We start from the raw sequence: 26,827 nt of genomic DNA on the forward strand, positions 1-26,827 counted from the left end.
CAGAATGGCAGAACTGCCAACCAAATTATGGCAGGAAGTGCCTGATTTTTGGCTGGACTGTCAACTGCAAGAGGAGACAAAAGCTTGTTAAGCTAGTTTATCCTTGCTTTCTGTCTTCTCTTTTTGTCACTGTCTCCTGCTAGCTCTCTCTCTCTCTCTCTCTCTCTCTCGCTCTCTCTCGCTCTCTCTCTCTCGCTCTCTCTCTCTCGCTCTGTATCTGTCTCTTTTTATTCCTTCGTCCCTCCCACACTCTTAGTCATTAGTTTCTCCCTCTATAAATTGTGTGTAATTCGGCTTTGTGCAAAAGTTGGTGTGCTTGGTCTAATTTGAGGGCTTTTGGAAAGGGATCAATCCTTAGGAATTGTCTAGAAGTGTCCACACACTCAGATGCGAGGAGTGCACGATCACAGACTTGTAGCAGCAGCATGGTGCATGCATCGCATCTCTGTACTAAAGATAGAATGATCTGACATTGTGAAATTACAAAAACACTGAGCATAACAAGCCAATTTATATTACAATATAATAGATACAACTAGAAAATGCATTTCCTGCTGAAAATGCGTTGGAATGCTGAAAGCTGAAATTAATTGTAAAGTCAGAAAAACCTTCTCATTGAAATGTCTAACTATGGTGTCTGTAGCTGAAAGTATGAGGAAGAAGAAGGCTTTGAAAGTTGAAGAAGTATAACAGGATTTGAAGATTTTCTCCATAGAGATCCCATTCAAAAGAAAATTGCAAAACGCTAAATTCAAAAAGTTTAAAGATTACAAATATGAAAAGTCAAAGCACCCCTCTCCTGAAAGAGCTGAACATTTTGATATTTGAACAATATCTGTAGCTTAAACAAATTTCAGAAGTAGTGATATTTGTAGTAATAGTAGTAGAAGTTGTAGTTGAAGTAGAAGTATTATTAGTCGTAGAAGTATTTGTAGCATTAGAATAAGTAGTAGTAGTAGCAGTAGTGATATTTGTAATAGTAGTAGTAGAAGTTGTAGTTGTAGTAGAAGTATCATTAGTAGTAGAAGTATTAGTATTTAGAAGAAGTATTAGTATTTAGAAGAAGTAGTAGCCTAGTATCAGTAGTAGTAGTAATAGCTGTAGTAGTGGTCATAGTATTTAATATAACAGTAGTGGTAGTAGTAGTAGTGGTAGTAAAAGTAATGGCAGTATTTGAAGTAGCAGTAGTAGTAGTACTAGTAGCAGTCGTACTAATAGCTGTAGTAGTATTAGTACTGGTAGTTGCATGAATAGCAGTTGTAATATAAGTAATAGTAGTAGTGGCAGTAATAGCAGTAGTGGTCGTAATAATATTGATTGTAGCAGTAATAGCACTAGTAATAGTAGCAACAGCAAAAGTTGTAGTAGAAGTAGTAGCAGCTGTAGTAGTAGTAATACTAGAAATATTAGCAGTAGTAGTAGTTGTTGCAGTATTTGTAAGAGCATTCATTATTTCAACAAAAAAGCCTAATTTTGAGCTTAATGTTTACATACAGTTAATCCATGGGGCTTTTATTTTGAAAGGGTGGTGCTGGGTGGGGGAGAGGAGACATAATCATAATGTCTGACACACATAAACAGAGGTTATTAAATGACAGGCTTCATCACAAGCAGTTCAGTTAGAATTCACTCTTTGGGGCTTTTATTTTGAAATGGGGTGTGTGTGTGTGGGGGGGGGGGGTCCTCTAAAAGTCTCTAAGACCTGAATGACTGTATGAGAGAGAGACATAGACAGGGAGAGAAGAAAGAATTAGTGAGAGAGAGAGAGAGAAGAAAGTATTTGTGAGAGAGAGACAATAAAGAATTTGTGAGAGAGAGAGAGAGAGAGAGAGAGAGAGGCAGAGAGAGGCAGAGAGAGAGAGCGCAAGAGAGGCTCTGATATCTCTGGCAAACTTTCTCATTTGGAGATTACAGCTTACATGACTGTTGTCCTGCTCTGCCATGTCTTTCCTCACCTCTCCCTCTTGTGTGGGCGGTGTGTGTAAATGTCACTCGAATCAGGAAACTTATCAGAATACTCATGTCTGATTGGCCGAGATGCAACACGTAACAGCTGCAACAAATCATGTGTGTGCGGCTTTTATTTTAAAATGGGGTGTGTGTGTGGGGGAGTCCTCTAAAAGTACTCCCCCACGTGTGTGTGTGGGGGGGGGGGGGTGGAGGAGAGGGGAAAGACCTCTAAAGATCCCTAAGACCTGAATGACTGTATGAGAGAGACACAGAGAGAGAGAGAGGGAGAGGAGTGTACGTGCGCGTGTGTCTGTGAGTCTGTGTGTTTATCAACATCACTAATTGGCTCAATCGTGAACACCTGTGTGCCTGAAGCCATTTGAAAATATTCTCCATAGAGATCCCATTGAAAATAAAAAGCTTAATACTTCAAAAAGTTTAAAGGTTAGAACTATGAAAAGTCATAGCAGACCTCTCGTGAAAGAGCTGAACATTTTAATAGTTGAACGGCTTCTGTAGCTTAAAAAATGAAGGAGGAGAAGCGGTGCGACGGAAGAAATAGAAGAAGTTGAATAAAGATTCGAAGAATAGTTGGAATGCTTAACAGCATTCCAACAATAATCCATTAAAGTGGGAGAAGAGCTCAGTCCAGCCTCCTAACCCCTGCATCTCTTTGACCTGCCTCAGAATGGCTACACGCCGCTCCACATCGCTGCCAAGTGTCTCATGTGCTTCCACCATAACACATTATTTTGTGTATTCACACGTGTTTCTATCCTCATACCCAGAGCGGACTTACACCACTACACTTGGCAGCCCAGGAGGACAAGGTTAATGTGGCAGAAGTCCTTCTCAACCACGGGGCTGATGTCAACCCACAAACAAAGGTAAAGGTTTCTCAGCTCGTATACCCACAAACACACACACACACACACACACACACACACACACACACACACACACACACACACACACACACACACACACACACACACACACACACACGCACACACTGTAAATACACACACAGATAAGGGTCTTCAAATCGCTTTTTACAGTTGGGGTTTGATGCATAACCTTTCATTCACACACATCATTGACTCTATGATTGTCTTCGTGTTTTTCTCTGTAGTTTTAGTCTAGTCATGGCATCAGAAAAATTCTCTGCCACACATACACACACACACACACACACGCACACACACACTTGGTCCGCAATTACCATTAGCATTATGCACTGTACTCATAATTCAATGAGGACGTGAAATATGATGCAGTTTTGAAGTTATATTTATAATCAAAGATGGCATGCTAAAAATACAGTTTTTTTTCTTGCACAATTATTCAAAATTCTTTTAAAAATGCACTGTTATACAAACAGTTCTTTCAGAAACTGTGACTCAACAAGATGAGGCCGCCCGTCAGCATGCGTAGCTGTATTTTCCTCCCCTTTTCATCTCCTCGCCCTTTCATGTCTGTGTGTGTCTCTTCCTGCGAGCCTCAGTGCCATCTGGTCAGTCTCCAGGTGATGAAGCTCCCTAGAGCCAGGCCGGTGATAAAGATGACGATGAGGCCGTAGCTGTGGGAGCTCAGCGATGACCCACTCTGCACGGACGCCACCTCCAGCTCCGAAAAACTGTTGATCTGTGGAGAGACAGCTCCGATCACCTGGTGTGGAAAACATGCATCTGGAAAACATTCATGCCACTAAATGCCGATTACTTTTTTACAAATGTGATTGACTATCTGTCGTCCATGTGGCTCCGGAATGTTTTATTGTCGGTGCAGGAAGTGACAACAAACATGAGAAATATCCATCCGCCTTGCTATGCTGCTGTGCACTTCACGGTGAGCAGAACTGTGAATAAAGCTTCACAAGCTGAAGCAGCAGCTGGGTCAGCGATGTTCAGCCCCTCAAACTCCTTTGAAAACTTTTCCACCACCGGAACTTAACCCCTAACGTACTGCGCAGCCAGTGTGTTGTCTCATGTGTGAACACTACCATCGTTTGTCAATCCCGTATCAGACTAATGCCGCGTCTCCACGGTACAGCTCTGTTCTCAGCTCTTCTCTATTCGTTTTCCACTGTGCACCCACCCCCAAGATCTGGGTCCAGTGAATACAAAACATATTGCGGTCGCTGTTGATGCTTGGCTATTTAAAAACAGCAGGTTTGTGCAGGAAGTGCCGTGTCGAGGTGGTGAAGGTTCTCTCTCATTGGCTGGTCTGCAGTGTTGTAAATCCACCTTCCAGTACAACGTACTAGCTACACGTGGAACTAATTTACATTTTCAATTGTGCCTGGTGATGCTAGTCAATGTCGTTTAGCCGGGTGCATTCAATTTCTGTGTATCAGAATGTAGCATCAATAAGACAACAGTTAGGACTACAGTATGTGATGGAGGGACACACACACACACACACACACACACACACACACACACAGGTAACTTCTGCTGGGGTGTCAGACTTTGTGTATATCCAAATAAATGACAAATACTAAAGTTACGTTGGCACGGCAGGTAGAGATAATATTAGCAAAGGAACGTTAGCGTGATCTTTTCTGGCTAACGATAATTCATCTTAATAATCTCTCACGTTACCACAGAGATCAGAGGAAGCTAACATGTCTGAATCTCACATTAACAGATCAACTTAGCTTTAGCCCTACATTAGCTAGTTAGCTAGCATTTCGCTAACATTAGCCAACTTAAGATGTGTCTACATACACAGTGAGCGCGTATAATAAAACTTCAGTTCCATAGTAATGCTACCTTTGAGCAGACGTAGCATATCGAAGTACAACAGGAAATGGGGAAATTGATTGGAGCACTGAGCAAACGGGCGGGACTAAAACACAGAAATGATTCAGCATTTTTGCACTTCCTGTTCAGTCGTCTCAAAGTCAATGGTTGTTTTGATGTGTTTTTGGTAGGATGCCTGAAATAAGGTCTGTGGTTAACACAAGCTTATGATAGTTTACGCTTTGTTCTACAATATAAAATACATCAGCAGATACCCTTCTCGTGAATTTTGAGGCTTTTAGGTGTCTTAAGCCGGTTGCTAACATGTGGGTAAATGAGACTAAACGTGGATGGGAAAATCATGTAGGCTGTCTTTGGTCAAGAGAACCACTGCTAAGCTAACTTTGCTCTACAAAATGACGTCATCCCTGCGGCACTCTATGGAGGAGGGTCCCCCCCTATTTATTTTAAAAGAGCAACGGCCAACGGGGAAACTCCAAAACTATACTCCGTACATCAGGGCCAGACGTTGGCATTTATAGGGCTGGCCCCGCCTTGTTGCAGTCCCACCAAGAAGGAAACGCAGAGAGCTTCATCTATACAGCTGTATCATCTCATACAGAGAGGCTAACTGAACAAAGGTCGCAGAGTCGCTGCGTTCCGCAGAACCAACATGGTAGAGAGGAAAGTGCTCTGAGAGTAAGCACATGGAAGAAATGAAGGCCCAACATACCCATCCTCCATGATCCACAATCCAGCCCAGCAGATTGTTCGTGAAAAACTCCACGGTCCACTTCAGGATGTCCGTCACTAACTGAGGGAGGCGAGCCTCCACCATCTGATGGACAGCAGAAACACAAAGAGGTCCATACACAAAGAGACGATGCTGCCAAATTAAATAACATGGCTGGATCAGTGAACATCAGACTGTTGTCTGATATGAGATATATATGTTCATATATATATTCATATATAGATATATCTATATATATTCATATATAGATATATATATTCATATATAGATATATATATTCATATATATATATGAATATATATATATATATATGAATATATATATATATATATTCATATATATATATATATATTCATATATATATATATATTCATATATATATATATATATATATATATATATATATATATGTATGTATATATATATATATATATATATATGTATATGTGACATACACACAGAAGCGCAAACAATCACTTTTTATCAATATTTGTTTGGAAAAGCCCCCAAATGAAGACATTTCAAATTAAAACAATACACTTTTGAGGTGATGAGTAAAGCTTTGAATGGAAAATACAAAGTGAAACGCGCCAAAAGTTGGCTGAGCGATCCGATGGACGCCTGATAAATCACTAGCAGCTGCAGTAGGTCATGCAAAGACAGATGCATTCCAAGGAACAAGAATCATTCTGGTAGTGAGCATCAGCGCTGATCGCCTCTCCAGCTGGAACACAACCCTCCTCATCGAGGCAGGTCACAGCACTGCCAGACCTTCTGATGGACAGGCAAGCTCTGAGAAGAAAAGAAGCTAACCCACCTTGACGGCTAGCTTGGCGGCAACGTAAAAGAACAGAGCGATCCTCTCCCAGGTGATCCCCTCCTCAATCACTCTGGCCGCCACTTGCTTAAAGTGGTCCCACTTCGAGCTGGAGGAACAAGCCACTCCGTCAATCGCTCTGAAAGAGAGACAGGATGCAGTTTAAGTAGATGTTGTAAGAAATTTGAGCGTAGAACTGTGTGTTTAGTAGATATAATAAAAGTGTTTAATAATTCATATTTAAGAATTCATAATTAGTCATCATAAGTGTTTTGGAAATGCATAATTAAGATAAGCATAAAGTGTTTTAGGATTAGTAGCTAACAGTAGAATTTGAGACATGAAGCTTATGCCAAAGTTGCAAAGCCTTATCTATTATATGGAATGTTTATCATAGAAGGGATTAAGCAATAACTGACCGACATTGAATGTGTTAGTAAACGCAGGGACAGAAAGCCAGACAGGCGAATACACTCCTGGAAGTTAGCCAATAGGAATTGGGATAAACGGAAGGGGAGGAGTTGCGAACGGATATGAGGGCGGGAATAGAAAAGCATTTTTCTCGTTCTCTTTAGCGTGTGGTGCCACGGGACGGCTGTGTCTCATGGGACCAGGGACGAGTTTTTTCCAAAGTGGGGTAATATTGTAATATTTCATAGGAGTATGTACTCCATTGTTTAACTGTAATCATACTTGCATCGGTGGGATTAAAATCCTTTTAATTGTAAACCAGTTTTGGTAGATTTATTATTGCAGCGTGTGAACTGTAGGAAGCAGCTGGACACACGTGCTTCCGGCCTCCTCTTTGTGAAGCAGGCTAAAACTTCACAATGTTAAGAAACTACGGAGCGCGTATTACACATCTACCCCGGTTCTATTTTCCGTATTGCATCACAAGCGCTGAGACACAGCGGGCGAGAGACTCACTCTTGTAACTCCTCGTCGGCTCGGATAGTGTCGCAGATGCTGTGGATACGGTTGATCAGCTGGGTCACCATCTTCTGCTCCTGCTCAGTATGCTCCACAGCCAGCAGAGTGAGCGCTGGGACGTCCTCCGAGGACATGTCCCTCAGCTCCTCCTCTATGAGCCTGCAGGACAACAGGACGATGAAACACTTTCACAAACCCGATACTGTGCAGAGGCTCCGTTTGAAGCTGTGGAAGGTAACTTCTTAACTGCATTGATGAGTGTATGCGACACAAATCAAATTAAGCTCCAGACAAAGTGATGCCTCCTTTTATTTGACTTTATGTGATTTTTACAGCAGCGTAGAGCTCCACTATGACAACAATACTATTGTTGTGGCTTTAAAGAGAGCGATATAACGACTTTAGTTCCACAAAGGACTGACGTGAGGTAAAGCAGCTGAAGAACGTACTTCAGCCAACTGACAGAAAGGAGACTCACCCTTTGATCAGGGCCTCTCCGATCCTCGCGTCTGTGGAGGAACAGAACAGCATGAGTGGGTTACTCGCGTTAAATGACACAAGGCAGCGTTACAACCTCCATGCAGGGGCGGACTGGCCATCGGGGATCCCCCGGTATCCCCGGTAGGCCGACGGGGTTTGGGCCGGTCCAATACCGGACCACCTCCATCATCAACCGGCCCTCGCTCTGAGATCGCCGACCCCGACTGTATTCTATGCTTCGCAGAACACGTTAAATTTACTCTAATACTTAAAGATCATAATCGCTGACTGATATTTATACTACTCCTCGCGATCTGTATTCACACTCGTGGTTTCCATCTGTGAGCCGGCAGCACCCCTACACACACCCAGCATGCAATCTGCCCCAAAGAGGCGGGTCTATGAAGCAGTTTAGCCAATGATGCTTTAATGCTGATTAAAGATATAAATGAGTGAAATACAATTTAGCCAATCAGCATCCTCAAATAGATTCAGCGCCGGAGCCGGCATTCTGGTGTGGCACCTTTATTTTGGGGGGAGGGGATAAGTAATGTAATACCGATTCAGCAGCATTAACTAAGGTACCACACTTTTATCTTATTGCTCTCTTGAGTGAAGCAGACTAAGAGTTTGGACTTCCACGCTTCAGGCGACATCCTGCCAGCAACGAGGGGTTTTCTTTCATTTCATTTTTCCAACTTGTGTAATTAAAGGTAACCTGAATATCGTTAGATTGTATCGTTTCCTGCAGTGGCGGCTGTTGGAACATGTTCTAGGTTGGGCCATCCTATCAATTTCAGCAAACATCCCAGTATGATTTAATGCAAAAAAAATGTAAGTATCAAACACGCATTATTACTTGGCAGTTAAATATTTAACATGTATTCCAACACGAAAACAATCAGTAAATAACACTTATATAATATAATATAACATGTTCATTCATTGAGATGCCCCTATGGACCTTGTTATAGGAGGTAAAGATCAGGAGAAGTAAACATGAAGTGTTATTATGAATACTGATGTTAAATTAAGCTATGATGAGTTTTCACTGTTAATTTAACATCTCTATTACATGTTGATGCCTCCATGACCAAGTTAAGCAGATGAGACTGAGGACAGCTATGTAGAAGAAAAGATGTTCACTTTGTCTAACATGTAGCTTGACAGAGTTCTCCATGTGTGTCCTGGTGTTCTCATGTTTCCTTACCTCCTCATCCCTCACTCCCTACCCTGGTGTTCTCATGTTTCCTTACCTCCTCATCCCTCACTCCCGTAACTGTCCGTGCTGGATCCGTCCCCGTTGTTTTAAAAAGCTAAATACGTTATTAACATGACGTCATCCAGCTAGCCAAACCTGTCTGGTGTACAGCTAGTACAGAATGTACAGAATGTGTAGTACAGTGTATAGTACAATGTGTATAGTATAGTAGTATAGTATATATATATATTATATATACTATATATATATTATATATATTATATAATTATATATAATATATTATATTATATAATATTATAATTAATAATAATATAATATTATATATATATAATAATATAATATATATATATATATATATATATATATATATATATTAAATTATTATATATATATATATTATTATATATATATATTATTTATTATATATATTATATAAATTATTATATATATATATTAATTATATATATAATTAATAATAATATAATATATATATATAATAATAATCCGGGCAAATTGGTGGATCCAAATGTTATTAAAAAAAACATGTATGATGTAATTTCTTTGTAATCATCCAAAATAATGTTAAGTGTATGTTATTTTTCCAAGTAGGCCACTGACTGGTCGATACGTGCGATGCATTGAGTGGGTGTATTGAGTGGGCCGGTCTGACAGTAACTCCCGGGCCACTTTTTTCCGCCAGTCCGGCCCTGCCTCCACCTACATGTTCACAATGGTGTCACTGTGCGGGATACAGCCAGGCGATGTACACAAATACAGCCATGATAAATAGGAATATGCACTTTAACTCGAATGGACGTCTTTAAGTGTGCGTTGAGCTTACCTGACATGCCGCTACCTTCACACGCCATGGCAACCAACTAGAAACACTTCTAAAGTTAACTGAAGTGAATTCTTCGTCCCTCAGAAACTCCGCCTCCTTTCTTTCACTGTCGGATAAAGGCTCCTTTAAAAACTGTATTAAAACTGATTAAACACGACTCATATGATGCGTTTCTAATTACAACAAACACACATAGAAAGTGAACCTCTGAGCGATATGCGCGGAGCGAGCCAACTGTCCAAACCTAACGTTTGATAGGCATAGCAACAGTAACCAAGGGGGGCCCTTTGCTAAGCTACATGTAAGCACAATACATAATTATAATACTAACAGAGTAAACACGCATTTCTCTTCGACAGAATCATCCATAATTCAATGCTGTGTGTCTGAATGGCCTCAGGCCCACTTCCCCTTGTGTCAGCCTGCTCACCACAAACTCAAACCCAAGCCCACCAACCCAGAACACAACTTATTTGCATAATGACATTTCTTCCTTCTTTTATTTATTTGTTTATTTTGGCAATACATAAAATAACCCAGCAGCATATCCTCGGCTCTCCATCAGTCTCACACATGCTGCAGAGTCAAACAGGGATTGAGGAGATACTGGATTATATTTAAACTTCAGGCAGTGAGAACGTCTGTGACCCGGCCGCCCTGCTGGAAACAGTGGAGCCAAAACTAACCAACCAACGTCGGGATCTTGTTATGTCATTAGTGGCACTGAAAAGAGGCAGAGGAAGCAGATTGTTCCACAGGTTATCTGTCTCTACTGCCAGGATAGAGTGACAGTTTGAGCAATGATGACAAAAAGTTATTTTTTATAAACTGCCGCTCTAACAGGCTCCATATAGGAACAGGAACCAACACATCCAGCTGTTGAACCAACACATCCAGGTGTTGAACCAACACATCCAGGTCATTGTCCATCTATCAGGCCATGGCAGGCTACATGTTAAAGCATTGACTGGAACTTCTTTTAATTGTATTAATAAGTAGTGCTTGTATTAAGTGATGTGTTGAAATAATGAGAAATATATAAAAAAAAGAAATGAGTATGTTATCACACTATAAAACATTTTAAGAAGGTAAAACATAAAATTGTTAAATTCCCCTTCTGCCTTGAAAATGTAAAGTAAATGAGGTGAACCTGGACCTGCAGCTGGAGGCCCCTATGCACCAAAGCTGGTAGAAAGACAGCACGAGGCTGCTCCAGTGACCTTGCAGTAATGATTCTTTTCAGTGATGAAATTACAGTAAGTTATCACAGTAACCGGCAGATGGAGGGCGGCCACTGGTGAGCATTCATTCAGGGTTCGACCGCGTTGGATTTGGTGTGTGAACCCTGCGGGGAGATATGCTGACATGCTGATGTTTCTCTTGGAACATCATTTCATGAGTAAAGTGAAAACACAGCGTGTCATTCGAAGGCAAAAGATTCACATCAGAAGAACTCCTAAGTTCTCAAATCGACTGATGCCATGTGACAAACACATGACAAACAAAACGGACGTAGCTGTACATTCCTGTGAACAGCAGCAACAAAAACAAGTCTAATATGACCGACATCTTAACATTAAAAATCCAACCTGAGGAAAACATTGTCCCTCAACTTTGACTGTGTGAGCACCAAGCATGATGGTGTAAACACAGAGCCCACCTCCTCTCGTCCCACCGGAGTCCTGAGCTCTGTCCTGATGTCCACCTGAGTGCAGCTTGATCCGGGATGGACGATGGATCCAGGTCCCTGTGAAGATGTGGGCTCAACAGTCACTGATCTCCCGCTGCTTTCATCCATCTTATTGTTCTGCGACCGAACATCAGACAGCCAGCAGTAGGCTGGGTAGTGGAACGGCCTCTGGTCCTAGCTGGGTTAGCTTAGCTTCCATCTCGGCTCTCCTCCTGGGGCAGTTTTGTGGCGTTTGGTCTGATATAAGTTAATGTCAGTGAATTCCTGTATGGTGTTTCACAGTGTTAACGTATTTATCATAATGAGAAAAGGCGTACGTTAATACAAGAAAATGTTCTTGTTATTATGAAAATAACTTGATATTGGTGGCAGTAATATGCTGCTGTGTCCAGCTCATATGTGTGCGGTGCAGAGGAGCTCCCTCTTGTGTTCGCTGTCAGGTATTGCGATAACATTGTCAATTAAAGCTACACAATATCAGTTATTTCTTATCTTTTCCATTCCTTTCTTGTGGATTTCATGCTGAGACTGTTAAGTTGTTCACAGCCGATGTCGTCGAGAGCTGTGGATCTACAAGATGGCCGCCAGAGTGCATGTTACATCACCTGAGACGTGCACCTAGCACAGGATGCCCCTACCAGTGCGTTTCTACTGCGCAGCCATAATAAATGAGCAGGGAGTAGGGCGGGACACTGTTGAGGGATTAATAATGAATGAACAGAGACAGACAGAAAGACGGAAAAAGATCACTGGCATCTTTCTCACACACACACACACACACACACACACACACACACACACACACACACACACGCACACAACCATATACAAGCCCAGTTTCCATAACCGATCGAAATGCAATTTAAACCTGCTACACACTGCTGCTTGAAACAAAGTACTGTCAGATACCCAGTCACACCCACATTAATGGATCATATGTCACACCTGCGTTGAAATGATTTGCTGCTCAGCATTTAACTTATATTATTTTATTGCGTGTCAGGTAAAGTACCTGTCAGAAGATGAAATACCATTCAGTTAGGTTTGAGTAACAGATCCACAAGTTTAAAGGCTTGTCGGATCATAAACACTGCACAGCAGTTTGTAATACACAGAGAAAGGATTTAATCCTCCATCAAAGCCATGTAGACCATTCACAGTAAAAACAGATCAAAATTCCTTTCAAGGATTTTCATTCAAAATGTATAAAACCTGATTTTGTGGACTCTTGTGAATGCTTGAATGCCCCTGCAGAGCATTTGTGCGGGGGGGGGGGAAGTATATTTGAACAGACTTTGATATCGGTGGATTGACCAGACGGTTCAGTATCTTGGGTCGCAGTTAGCCTGCTGACAAAATGGGGGAATATTTGATCAATTTGATTTCTCAAAAGCAAATATTAAACAACAAATACTGTAACGACTGCCTCGACAACCAAATAAAGGAAAATATATGGCTTGAGAGAGACCATACGTTATATGTCGGTCGCAGAACAGGGCTAGCCACAACAGCTAGCATTAGCATCAAATTTTCGGTGCGATTATTTGATGTTTTGTGTGGTTAATGTTAGCCCCTTAGACATGCTGTCTGGATAGGTTTGTTTAATTGTTTGTGGACACGGGGACTATGAAGGAGGAAACTCATAGGATGTAGTCATGAAACCTGCAAAGGTTTACAGCTAACAGTTTGTTAGCTTAGCCCAAAGAAACAGCCAGCCTGGCTCTGTATGAAGGTGATTAACCGTTCTACTTTCTACCAGTAAATGGAATAAAGCAATGCAGATTATTCGCACTGGAGCCGATGCGCATAGTTGTCATGCGTGAACTGTGCAGATTTGACTAAATTCCCGCACTGCATTTTGGGATTGCACTGGTGAAAAATGGCCTTAACTTCCTTGTTGGGGACCTTTGATCTCAGAAGAGCTACTGCATCAATACATTCTCATTGAAACGCCTGAGTGATATCTTTGGTGTAAATGTATGAAAGGATGGTCTCACCTGTTACTATTGAGGAAATACATTCTCTAGGAGTCTCCAGGAGAAGATTTGATGTGAAGTAGGATGTTTTTCTCTATCTGACTATTGTCTGTTGCACTCATGTCCATTCTGATGTGCTCTGTAATACAATACTATCCCTTAACAGCATTGAACACGGAAAATCTGACTTTCTGTAAGCTCAACACCTCCATCCATCAATCAATCCCTCTTTTGCTCATCCCTTGTTACCGGCTAATTCATAAAACCACCCTTCCCTGCTAATTGTCTACCGGTTATAGGACCACAAGAGACACCGGGGAGCAAGACAGAGAGGGAGGGAGAGAGAGAGAGAGAGGTAGCGGTGTCATGGTATAATTATGTTAAGCCAAGTCACACATGAACACACACATGAACTTGATAGAGCTTATTCTTAGCACAGGGAATGTAGGGGAAGTGACAGGAAGGAAGAGGAGGACTCCAGGTTATTTCAGTTCAAAGAGCATTTAACAACAACACTGATATAGTGGACTTTGTAAGGAAGACTGTAAAGTACAACCTGATCAGTCTCTGGCCTCTCATCCAGAGGCCTGCAGGTTCAGTCCATGTCACTGAGACTTCTGTTCTGTAGATGTGGGCACTGGGTTTTATTAGCCAGCAGTATGGCTCGAGGGATGGCAGTTTGATTCAGACTGAAATAACAAACAACTGTTGGATGGATGTCTTGAGATGTGTTCCAGGGAGTGTGTGTGTGTGTGTGTATGTAGGTATAATGTTTCCAGTGCTCCTCTCTTGGAACAGACCACCCACTCAGAAGACCAATAGAAGGACTACGGGGAGCCCGGATAGACACACACACACACACACACACACACACACACACACACACACACACACACACAAACGCACACACAAACACACACACACACACACACACACACAAACACACACACACACAGCTCCCTCCAAAGTCAACCATTCCGAATATTCTCAGAATAGAACATGTTGTTATCAGAGATTGAAGTGATACCAGAACAGCTGACATACTATCAAAAAGTAAAAAAAGATACCAGAAATCGAGGAGGGTTTAATTCCAAGACGCTACGGTTAGAAAACGTTAGACGTTTGAAATCAAATATCAGATCAGAGCCTCATCGTGGCTGCTGATTTGAAGTATAGCGGTTCTCAATAGGGGACTGTACCTTTTAAGTCCTCCATAGAGAGCTGCTATGAGGGAGTTGCTGTGAGGACAAACACTGGAGATTCACCCTGAGCTCCATCTGGACCAGGGACATTTGGGGGGGGCCGGAGGAGGCCCAGCAGGTTTGTCCATTAATCGCAAGGTCGGTAGTTCGATCTTTGGCTCCTCCTGCCCACACATCGAAGTGTCCTTCAGCAAAACACTGAACCCCATGATGGGTAAGACCAGCGCCGTGCATGGCGCCTTGCTGCTTCTCTGTGTGTTTGTGAGTAAAGCCCTCGATAGGTAAAAGCACAACATAAACGCAGCATTTCACTCAGCTCAACATTAGCTTCAACTGAAGATAATAGCTTGCATGGTTCATATTTCCTACTATATATGTGACGTAATGACCACAAACTAACCGGCATGCAGCGATCCTCACTGGGTCTGGTTCATTCCAGGAGTACTGCTTGGTTTGAGAGGCTCAAGGCAATCTAAAATGAAGCTGGCTTGTGTAGTCTGCCATGTGCTCTATACCTGATGGATACTTACATGCAACAGGATACATATACACAATGCACAGAGAGTGAGAGATCAGATTCTTTCAGTTATTTCAGAGACAAAACAATAAAAAGTGAGTCAGTCGGTTACTGTATAAATATGTATGGACTACAACATATTTTAAATAGGATTAGTCAAGCCTGCAATTTTCTTACCAGACCAGGAGTCTCTGGTCACAGTGAAAATCAGGGTGAAACATTTAAATAGTTCCAATGAGTGTAGTAGACTCATTCATGTGTGCCTGAAAGGGGTAGAATGAAATTCACTACGGTCATGTTATGTTTTAGTTTATAAATAATGCTACATTTTTTAACAGATCTGGTATTTGTTATATTGAGCACAATCTTCAATCCTATCTTCAATGAATTAAGGGATGGATAGATAGATAGATAGATATATATATATATATATATATATATATATATATATATATATAGAGATAGATAGATAGAGATAGATAGATATAGATAGAGAGAGATAGATAGAGATAGATAGAGATAGAGAGAGCTAGATAGAGATAGATAGAGATAGAGAGAGATAGATATATATATATATATATATATATATATATATATATATATGGAGAGATAGAGATATATATATATATATATATATATATATATATATATATATACTCAAACATGAAAACCTTAAGGCTGTGGTGGTAGATTATCTGTCTCCGCTCACATTCTTGCTTGCTTATCAGTTCACCTCTATATTCTAAGAGAAATTCTCCCTTTTCAAATAGAGTACAGGTGAAGATGCCGCGACCTATTTCATACACAGAAAAATATCCGTTAAGTTTATTCATACTTAAATCATGATTACAAAATCAGAACATTCAACTTACCTTTGAAGGCATTGATGTATTTGACATCAAGTCCCACTTTGTCCGCTCCAGTGTCAGTGTAATTTTGCATCATCCTTTGGATTTATGAGTTTTCGCCGTTGCATATTTTTTGCTGAAATTATCAAAGAAGATGGTTGTCAGGATTATCATCTTTATTTGTAGAACATGCATGTTCAGAAAACATTGTATAGCCATTTAAACCAGTAATATACTGGGATAAAGGCGAGGAAGGCCAGCAGCATGGTGGGGTGTCCACTGGATACTGTGGAGGTGGTGGGAGAAGCTCTCATCCCTGATGAGCCACGCCTCCCACCCCATGCAGGACACTCTGCACAGCTCCTTCAGTCACCGGCTGATTCACCCCCGGTGTCTGAGGGAGAGGTCCTTTCTCCCTGCTGCGGTCAGGCTGCACAACAAACTGCTCTCGGTGGACCACTAACACACTGTACACAAACACTTTGAACACTCTGAACACTCTGAACACTTTAATTCATTCACCTGGTGCAATATCTTATCTAATCCGTGCAATATCCAATACGTTTAAGTATTTACCTGATCCGTCTGTATATTCTGTATATACTGGTATATTTAATACTCTTCTTTACTGTCTTATTTTATTACTGTTTTACTGTTTAGTTTATTATATTAATTGATTTTTATCTTTTATTTTATTTACTTGTGAGCAATGCTGCTGTAATCCTGTAATTTCCCCACTGAGGGACGAATAAAGGATTATCTTATCTATCTTATCTTATAAAATATGAAGAAAACGCATAACTGCTCCATTCATATTTTGAATTGACACTGCTTCACTTTTTAAGAATATCATTAGACCATCTAAGATTAACTGTCCTCTCTGCAGGCACAGAGTAAACGCACTATCGCACTATTATCCATAGTGGATAACCCGGACCACCCTCTCCATCAGCTCCTGCAGAGACAGCGGAGCACTTTCTCCAACAGACTGATCCAGCTCCGCTGTCACAAGGACAGATTCATAAAAACATTCCTGCCCTCTGCCATTAGACTTTATAATAAAACACTCGCTCGCTAGCTCGCTAACACGCTAGTTTGCGCTCGTTCGCTAGCTCGTGAGTTGTCATTGTTAAGGCCAGTGTTGAGCCACATCGTGTGTCAGCTAATGTTAGCTTGTTCGCTACATCGTCTGTCAGCTAATGTTAGCTTGTTCGCTAATGCTAGCTAGCACACCACATGGCTCAACTGCCCTTAAAAATCACAAAGCATGCCATCATATCTCACCTCACACTGTCTCATCTCCTCCAGTCTTAACCGAATCACCTGTTGCGAGCTCCGTTTTATACATACAAATACAAATGCTTACCTGGTGGTGGTGTCTAATCCTCCATGAGTCCATGCGTCTCTTCCATGCCTGTCTGTGATTAAAGGGCTCCTTGGACTTGATGTCCGTAACGTTACATCGCTCCGACGTCCCTCCCTCGCGGGAAAACGAGGACGTGACGTCCCTACGTCACTCCGACGTACCTCGACGTAAAACCAGCCCGCGAAAATTTAACTTGTGTATCAAAATGTGTATGAAACTGCACCAGCATGGTCAAGCCGATAGCAGGCGCTGTTCTATACACAGGGATACACAGAAATCAGGTCAACTGGTAAAGGTGGACTTAAGAGAATGTATGTTATTTAGACACTTATAAGGCGTTTACACTCTTTGTTTTATGAGGATCAGAAATCAGGGCTGCTGGTAAAAAAGGACTTTCCACGAAAAAGAGATTGTATGTTATTTAGACACTTATAACGGCGTTTACACTCTTTGTTTTATGAGGACCTCAGCATGGTCCGCATATACCAACTAAGTTCTCATAATGCTGGTGTGTAATCAGGTGAAAAGTCCAGCCATAACATATCCACACACACACACACACACACACACACACACACACACACACACACACACACACACACACACACACACACACACACACACACACACACCACACACATGGCACCTGACTGGAAAACGACTACACGCAGTCTGCAGAGTATCTCGACATCTGTGTTAAGAAGCACTCATTATTACAGAGAACTAAATAGTGTTAACCCTGCCTGTGACAAAAGTCCACACACAGCCTTATCTGAACAGGTTTTCTAAAGGGCTGTGTTCGTGAAGTCATATTTCATGTCCAAATGAGTGGCTGTCATTTTCCAAACAATTCCTCTCGAGGCACGTGTGACAGTGTTGCAACAGGGCCACAGCCATAGTGTAAATAGAAACGTACAGACTGTGGTTAATCATTGTACATCATCTAAAATCAGCTCATTTCTTTGACAAATAAATACATAAACACCAAAAAAAAAAAAAAAAAAAAACGTCATGTTGATAAAAAAGGCTTTTATGTCATTTCACTCTTCCCAAAAACAGAGGATTGTGAACAATGACGCATCTTCCCGCAGATGATGACACGGCATTGACCTCCTGAGGCAAGATATCAAAAGAAAACCATAAATATAATCATTATCCCTGTGTCACTAAGACCACTGATTACAACATAATGATAGCCGTAGAAGTGTGTATGTGTGTGTGTGTGTATGTGTGCGCGTGTGTGTGTGTGCAGGGTTAAGAGCTTGATTGAAAGTGTGTGGGCTGCGTATGTCCTAACCTTGCACACATAGGATGGGTGGAGACTCCAGACATTGTGGAGACAGAGGTTATAAACTTGGGAAAGACATTTCTCACAAAACACCATTGTTCGTCTGCTTTTACAATGTATTTCAGGTGACTTTTACAATTCTCTGAAGAACGTCTCAGTGTTGTTTGCATGGAGGTGGTTTGTTTATGGGTGATGATGAACTGATATAGCAGTGACTGTAAAATACATATTATATTGCACTCCTTGATTACAGTCTCCTGTCTTCATGTCGGGATGATAGATGAGCTTCATCAAGGCTACAAGCTGATTCGTGTTGGTCTCACAAAACAGTACAGCTGTACTTTACACTGCAGTCTGAGTTTTGACCCTTTACAGTGAGTATTTCCCAGTATATTCTTCTGAACAAAATACTTTTCTTCACTTGTATTCAGAGCAGTTTCTTTAGTTTCAGGATTTATTTGAGAAAAGAGTGTCGGGACATTGAAACAAGAGAATATAAAGACATATCTGATGTCTGTTTATTCAAGCACTGACTGTACAAGGTTGAGGTTCTTGTATGTCAACCGATTAATTTATACATTCTGGAGGCAAATACTGTACATTTTACTCCACTGCATTTATCTGTTACTTCGCAGATTTTGATTTTTAATCCAAAACACAATAAACTAATAAACGATAAGGTGATAACATTCTTTACAATTAGCTTCACCTCTCGCTGCAACATTAAAGAAAATACTTACACATGAATGCTTCATGCTGAATGCTACTTTTACTTTTGGTACTTGAGAATTTTGAATGGAGGACTTTTACTTGTAACAAGAGTATTTCCACACAGTGATATTGCTGCTTTTACTTCAGTGTAAGATCTGAGTTCTTCTCCTGCCGCTGTTTATTTGTCTTGTACAGGAGACAGAACCTCACCCTACTGGCTACAACATGACATCCTGATCGTGCATTTCATTTGCAGTTTATCTTTCTGTCTGCTTCTTTCTTTCTTTGTCCGTCTCCGTTTAGTTCAGCAGCTGCTTTATCGGCAGGACGCAGTGCATCCATATCGTGCGAGAGGTGTCAAAATCAATTCAACTCACTCCAGACTGTAACAATTAAATGAGATTTAATTAACTATTTACAGTGTCAGCCGGTGTTGCTGCCCATTTTCCCCTCACGCATGACACTCAATCTGTCTGTCTCACCACCGATCAGGCCCCTCCTGTGTCTATCCGCCCCTGGGAGCTGTGTGCTGGTTGTGTGAGCATTGAAGACGAGCTGCAGCTCAGCGGCTCTGCTGATGTTTTCTATTGTGCAACTTCTCCACAGCTTCTAGTTCTGTAGAAATCATAATAACTTTTACCTTCAGGCCTGCTTCATTCTTCATCACTTACTTATTTTCTCTCCCACACAAACACACACACACACACACACACACACACACACACACACACACACACACACACACACACACTCCCTGGAACACCTGGAACATTATGTCTTCCGTGTAACGTATAATGACGGATGAGGGTGGTGGACGAAACCGTTACAGTATGTAGGCGTTATTTAAAACATAAACAATAAAACATTCCGGAGCCACATGGACGACAGATACTCAATCACATTTGTAAAAAAGTAATCGGCATTTAGTGGCATGAATGTTTTCCACACCAGGTGATCGGAGCTGTCTCTCCACAGATCAACAGTTTTTCGGAGCTGGAGGTGGCGTCCGTGCAGAGTGTGTCGTCGCTGAGCTCCCACAGCTACGGCCTCATCGTCATCTTTATCACCGGCCTGGCTCTAGGGAGCTTCATCACCTGGAGACTGACCAGATGGCTCTGAGGCTCGCGTTCTTTCTCACACACACACACACACACACACACACACACACACACACACACACACACACACACACACACACACACACACACACACACACATACACACACACACACACACACATGCAACACATCACCAGGTTAGAAGTTGAACACACGTAAGCACAAACACGCCTATAAGTAAAATGAAAGCATCAAACCAACAGAATGTAAAGACATGAAGGGAGATGGACATCAAACTGATGAAAGATAGTTAGTGCAGCAGACAGTTCAGAGGAAAAACTTCATGCTGTAATCTGGAAGCAGCAGCTAGAGGAAGCACTAAGCCTCTCCTCTCTTTAAAGACATCTCACCTTTCCAGCAGCATCAGGCGGAGCTCTCTTCTGTAGGAGGAGACTGGCCACCTCCATCTTGTCGTACTTTGCTGCCACATGCAGGGGACTGAACCCTTTCTGCTGAACACAGAATGAAATACATCAACAAAATGAAAGACAGTGGAAAGACGGAGAGGAGGAGCAGAGACATATAATATATATATATATATAGATATATAAACAGGAAGTGAATATTTACTTTGTTTTGGGTCAGCCTTTGCTGGCCCGGGTGAAGCTCTTCCTCATAACAACATAGTTTCTCACATAGTTGTAAATAGCTCATCTGGATGGTTAAGTTCAGTGTCCACTTTGTTTTTTCTTTGGATGAAATTAGACCCCTGATATTATCCTTCAAAGGCATTGTTGTCCTGCAATATTCGTTGCTATGATCTATAAATGACTGTTATCTGTGCATTACTGAGTTAGTTTTAACAATAAGGTGTGTGATACCCTGAGAAACTAAGGCAAAGGCCCCTATTTCCTTGTGTATTCCAGATCTATAAATGTCTGTTGAATAATGTGATCATGTTAATCCTGGCTTCCTTCCTGTGTGTGCGTGACGATATTTTAAGACATTAGGTCATATTTTCCTGAGGAATGTGACTCCCACAGATTCCCATTCCACGCTCTGAAACACATGACCTCATTTGTGTGATTGGTTAATATTCTTACAGCTCATACGGTAAAGGGTCATTTTAGAAAAGACTAGTTTTAAATGTTTTCAAATGCGGCCACTTTTGTTTCATAAGCATCACAAATGGATCAATTCATGGTTTCCATCCCACAACACCTCTTTTCCAAGATTCGTGTGACGAACAACTGTCGAACAGCTGATACAAGTGAATTCCCAAAAGATGTGTGTGTGTGTGTGTGTGTGTGTGTGTGTGTGTTCGAGAACGCTGGCACCATGGGGTTTAACGTTCATTAATCTGTTCCACTGACGGAGGTCACCTTCAAAGACAGCCCACAGCAACATACATGCACACACATGCACAAACCAATTCCATGAAGTCTACTCTAAATCTCTTTTTGACCTCGATCCGTGCAATTAGTCACATGTGCAACCAGCACCACCAAAAACTGACATCATCCGTCCATGTTGGGCTGCACCTATATGCACTTAAACACTTAAGTGCTGTCTCACATTAGTAGGTCAACACTAATACTGCCACTGACCTGAATGTGAGCACTAAAAAAATCAAGTGACTCCTCTGTGTGACTTAACTTCAATCAGGAGAGACTTGTTTCATAAGTTTAACAATCATTTATTATACAAGCGTCAAATATGAAAAAGTGCAAAGTCTTTGGCGATTGGACTCCATCCTGAAGTACTATCACCGAGGGTAGGGATACTGAGGTCCAACAGGCCTAATCCCCCCTTGGAGTCCAGACACTGGTGGTGGTGATGACAGGAGTCGCTGCTATCTGATGATGCATCAGGAGCATGACTGTGATGCTGACTGGAGGCGACTGGGGTGGAGGAGGGTTGCATCTGCGTCGCTGAAATGACACCTGACAGCAGCAGAGAGGAGAACACTATTTAAAGATTGACAGCACCGATATGATTGGCTTGAGGACCCGGTGTGCCGAATCTGGCTGGTTACTTAAACGTGCACGCCCCCAATCAGCTGATAGAGTTCTTACAAGGAGAGGAAAGACAGCGATTACTAGTGAGTGTCTTCCTGATTGAACTTGCGCTTGAGCTACATATGTTTGAGCCTTGTATATACGCTGGTTTTTGGCAGCCAGGTGAAGGAGGGTGTAGCCTGAGGTGGTGGCGGCGTTGGCAGAGGCGCCGCACCGTAGCAGCTGCTGGACAATGTCGACCTTCCCCAGCCGACTGGAGATGTGCAACGCTGTCTGGTCGTCCTGCGGAGAAGAAGAAAGTGACATTTGGCCTAGTATTTTATCCTGGTTTTGTTTCATTTTGTTTCTCTCCCCGACACAGTGATTGATAACGAGGCTCAATGTTCTCACCTTGGACTTGGTCTCCACCTTGGCGCCGTTCTTCAGCAGGTATCGGACCACGTCTGCCTGACCTGCCCTGGCTGCCATGTGGAGAGATGTCTCTCCTCGCTGGAAGAAACACGGAAAACGGTTTTCAGTGGGAGCTCTTCACATGCGATGATGTGGGACTTAACAGAAACATGTACTTTTAACATGTAACAGTGCATTATGAATTCATCCACTCACTACATTGGTCGTGTTCGGTGAGGCTCCATGGTGTGTCAGTGCATGGACAATGTTCTCATGGCCCATGAAGGCTGCCACATGGATGGGTGTTAGACCAGACTGTAGACAAAACAAGTCCAAACAAAGACAAGCTCTAGTAAAACAAGTCACAATGTATAAAATAGTGCAGCGCAGTTTGAAGAAACCACTTCACAGGTAGAGTCAAGCAGAAAATAGTGCTCAGTACCTCAGTGACAGCCTGGATAGAGGCTCCATGTTTAAGCAACAGCTCCATCACTTTCACTCGGTTCTTCTTGCAGGCGATGTGAAGCGGAGTGAAAGCATTCTGCACACAGAAAGACAGAGGAAAGGCTTGGTGTGAAGCTCACACTCACACAAGGGATGATCTCTCCACAGTCACAAGATATCGATGACTGACTGCTTTTATTTGCTAGAAAGTAAATGGGTGGTAAAGAGAATGTTATTTGCAAACCACAAAGGTCACAAAGAAACCGTTTCTCTCTTAATTATTCTACTTCTCAAATTATGAATGAATCCCTTCTTGAATTTGAAATCTTTTTTTTTTAGAAAACTTTGTACCCCTTAGTTAGTGTCTCATTCTCCTTTCAAACCATCACAGACAGTAAGTGCAGCAGTAAAGCCTGATGGCTGGCTCATTCTGCTATAACACAAAACTGCATAATGCAATTGTAAAATAGCATTCAAATATTTGTTTCAATTGAATTCATTATTCTTCATGAAAGATAATTCCCTTTTTTTTGCCAAGCAAAAACATTTAGTAGGACACACTGAATGTTTAGTAGTTTTAATAGAGTGGTCTCACCGACGTCACGATCTCCTTAGTTACGAGGTCTGTCCGCCATGTTGGAGTACATACAGATCCTACATGGCGGCGAGTAAACAAGGAAGTGCGGTGAAAATACCATACTTTGAATCACTGGATAGTGCATCAAAGGTTCGCTACCTGGCCAAATTGAAGGTTATTGGTAACTTGGATCCCTATACGATGAGTGCAGATGGTTTCAGTGCCGATCCTACTTATCTTCCATCGGTAAACTACACCAACATCTACACGTATCTCGTGAACACCCCCAGTCCTTACACAAAAGACGAGCTGGAGTGCTACAAAGGGCTCGACGCTTATAATCAGTTTGTCAGTGGATGGGTCCGAGACGTCAAAGCAACGGTCGTCGAGAATTCTCATCTCGTCATTGGAAGAGTAAATATATACAGATCTGGTCAGATATTTAGCAATATTCAATGTTTACTCAGTGCAAACAGACACGTGTGTTTGTTTACATTGCACATGCACGTCATTGTGTGCGTGTGTGTAGGAATTCACTTTCAACTAACTCCTAACTTCATCCCCCCCCCCCACACACACACATATATATATATATATATATATATATATATATATATATGATCTGACGTTAAACTCATATCAAGCAATGCTGAGGCTGCATCTCTGTGTTTCGTCTGTTATACACGCTCGACACGTCTCTGGTACCGACTGCTGTCACGGGCCGATGAAGCTTCGGTAACCTTCTCATGTCCAAGTTTAATTTATATTTCCTTTATTAAATACTGTTCACAAACGAATTTGTAAATAAAATCACTGACCACTTATAAAGTGATCCGCACATACTCTAGTGTACGCCAAATTCCATTCCTTTATATCTCGAGAGATGCGTGACAGCCATTTCTGGCGACGTCGCTTGGATAGCTCCTTCGTGTCATTTTCTTGATGTGTAATGACCGCTGGCAAACGAAAGAATGGTTTCTTGTCTCTATCAGCTCTGCTGCCACAACCAAAGACAGCACAAAAGTTCACCATGATCGATAGGTGATGCGACTCAGCCGTGCATGCCAGTGGCTTTGTGTGTACTCCAACATGGCCGACAGCTAAACTGTGACGTCACACGAGACCACTCTATAGACCCCTACCAGAGCCTTGGCGTTCGGGTTGGCCTTCTTGTCCACGATGAGCTTGGCCACCTTGTAGTGACCACAGTGGGCGGCAACGTGCAGCGCCGTCAGGTAGTCGTTGGTGACGTCGTCCACCGGCACGTCGTGCTGGAGCAGTAGCTGGACGCAGTTGAGGTGGTCCCCTGAGTGGCCATGTGGAGCGGTGATAGCCCGTTCTATAGTGGGGGGGGAAGAGGTAAAGACAGAGAGGAGGGGGGAGAGAAAGAGAGAGGCAGACAAAGAAAGAGACAAACAGAGAGACAGCGACAAACACACACGCAGACGGACACGTGGACAAATGGACAGACAGACACAGTAAGTTAGGACGTGGCCGGCCAAGCGCTGCACAGACAGACTGTGAAGGAAGTTGTTGAGAAGGTTACAGAAGCATTGTTATAACGAGGCCATTACAACAATGTCTATTTTGTTACACTGGTCGTCCCGCGCGGTCAAACTGTGGGGCTACGCAGCGGAGACAGGCTGCTCTGGAGAGGTCGCACAGACCTTATGGAGACAATGTGACAACACTACAGCAACAACAGACCTGCTATCTGATTGGTTAGATGTCAAATAGCTCTGTGTGCTGAGGAAAGCTAGTCTATACAAACATCTGTATTACATAGTTATTAGCGATGTGTACCCTGTTTCAAGTGAAGTGTGATCTATTCTGTTTGATAACAGTCAGAGAAAAACAAACATGTGACATGAATTTCTTCCCTTTCCTATTCTGTGGTAAGCAGCGCCTCCTAAATTGATCGTCCCAGTAGCTACCTTGGTCTTGGAGAGGAAAGGAGCTCCTCGGTCGAGTAGGATCTCTACCACTTGCTCGTGCCCGCTCCTCGCCCCACAGTGAAGAGGTGTCAGACCATCCTGGAAGAGGAGAAAGACAGCTCAGGTGTAAATAAATCACAGAAGAGTAAAAAAAATCAGCCTCATGGGCTTCTGAATGTCTTTGAGCTTTCTGAGGATAATTGGTCTCACCTTGGTCTTTGCATCAATTTTGGACCCTCTGTCCAGCAACAACTTGACCATGTTGCTGTTGCCCCTTTTTGAAGCCACATGAAGCGGTGTGATGTCATTCTAAACAACAAAGAGGAGACCGATGTTATGATTCAGCCGTCAACTTAAATGTAATGGTTTATTGTCTGCACAAAATCATGCACTGGCATTTAAAAGTCTACAATTAAATTGAATGTATCCATTAGATATATAACATGTAATCTTTTATTTTAAGTTGTAATACAAACCCTACGCTCTGCTTATTAAGGGTACATAGGCTTTTATTATAAAGCCAACAGCTGTAAAACAGCGTGATTGTTTAATTTATCTCCACTGCTGTAGGATGACTCTTTAGACCTGAACCTGTAATCAGTGTCAAAAAGCAGCACAAACACAAACACTCCTTCACACACTAGCTCATATAATTACGGGCCACTGTTGACTCTGCTTAGCTAATGTCTAATAATGTGGAAACAAACACATTTTGAACGGCACCCTTTCTTGCATTACAATGTAAATAGCACAGTAAATAAAAAGTAATCCTACTCTGCCTATGATAAAAAGCTTAATTATTTAAGCAAGCGTGAAGCACATATTATGACCACAGTGTGTAACTTTGAGAATGCACACACAGCAAGGTGCCGACGTGAGTGAGCACCTCAAAGTCCATCAAAATCAAAACACTTTGCACACCCTGTCATTTTTTATCCACAAAAAAAATCAGTCTGATCGTGTGACTCGTAGAGCACCATAGACAGTAAGTATACAAAACAGCTTTACCATCATCTCCATTTTTTTATACAAAGCGGCAAATTCTGAACCTAATCTTTCAACAACACATC

At 42.0% G+C, this 26,827-nt stretch overlaps 2 protein-coding genes across 2 annotated transcripts; both read right to left on the reverse strand.

Moving 5' to 3' along the window:
- Nucleotides 1–3,450: 3,450 nt before the first annotated feature.
- Nucleotides 3,451–9,766, reverse strand: LOC306787294 (apoptosis regulator BAX-like; the record flags this gene model as incomplete). Its single annotated transcript, XM_079282410.1, has 6 exons — nucleotides 3,451–3,594; nucleotides 5,428–5,532; nucleotides 6,266–6,404; nucleotides 7,277–7,354; nucleotides 7,674–7,704; nucleotides 9,739–9,766. The coding sequence occupies 6 exons, from the start codon at nucleotides 9,764–9,766 to the stop codon at nucleotides 3,451–3,453; spliced, it is 525 nt and encodes a 174-aa protein (XP_079138536.1).
- A 686-nt stretch (nucleotides 9,767–10,452) lies between these two features.
- Nucleotides 10,453–26,067, reverse strand: LOC306787295 (uncharacterized protein; the record flags this gene model as incomplete). The annotated part of the gene is made up of 9 exons (XM_079282411.1): nucleotides 25,968–26,067; nucleotides 25,758–25,856; nucleotides 24,966–25,162; nucleotides 23,245–23,343; nucleotides 23,019–23,117; nucleotides 22,803–22,901; nucleotides 22,470–22,694; nucleotides 20,805–20,906; nucleotides 10,453–10,461 (listed from the first exon to the last, which is right to left on the reverse strand). The coding sequence occupies exons 4-9, from the start codon at nucleotides 23,290–23,292 to the stop codon at nucleotides 10,453–10,455; spliced, it is 582 nt and encodes a 193-aa protein (XP_079138537.1). The 5' UTR covers nucleotides 23,293–23,343; nucleotides 24,966–25,162; nucleotides 25,758–25,856; nucleotides 25,968–26,067.
- Nucleotides 26,068–26,827: the final 760 nt, after the last annotated feature.

The sequence above is a fragment of the Melanostigma gelatinosum genome (assembly GCF_949748355.1).
Source record: "Melanostigma gelatinosum genome assembly, chromosome: 13".
NCBI lineage: Eukaryota > Metazoa > Chordata > Actinopteri > Perciformes > Zoarcidae > Melanostigma > Melanostigma gelatinosum.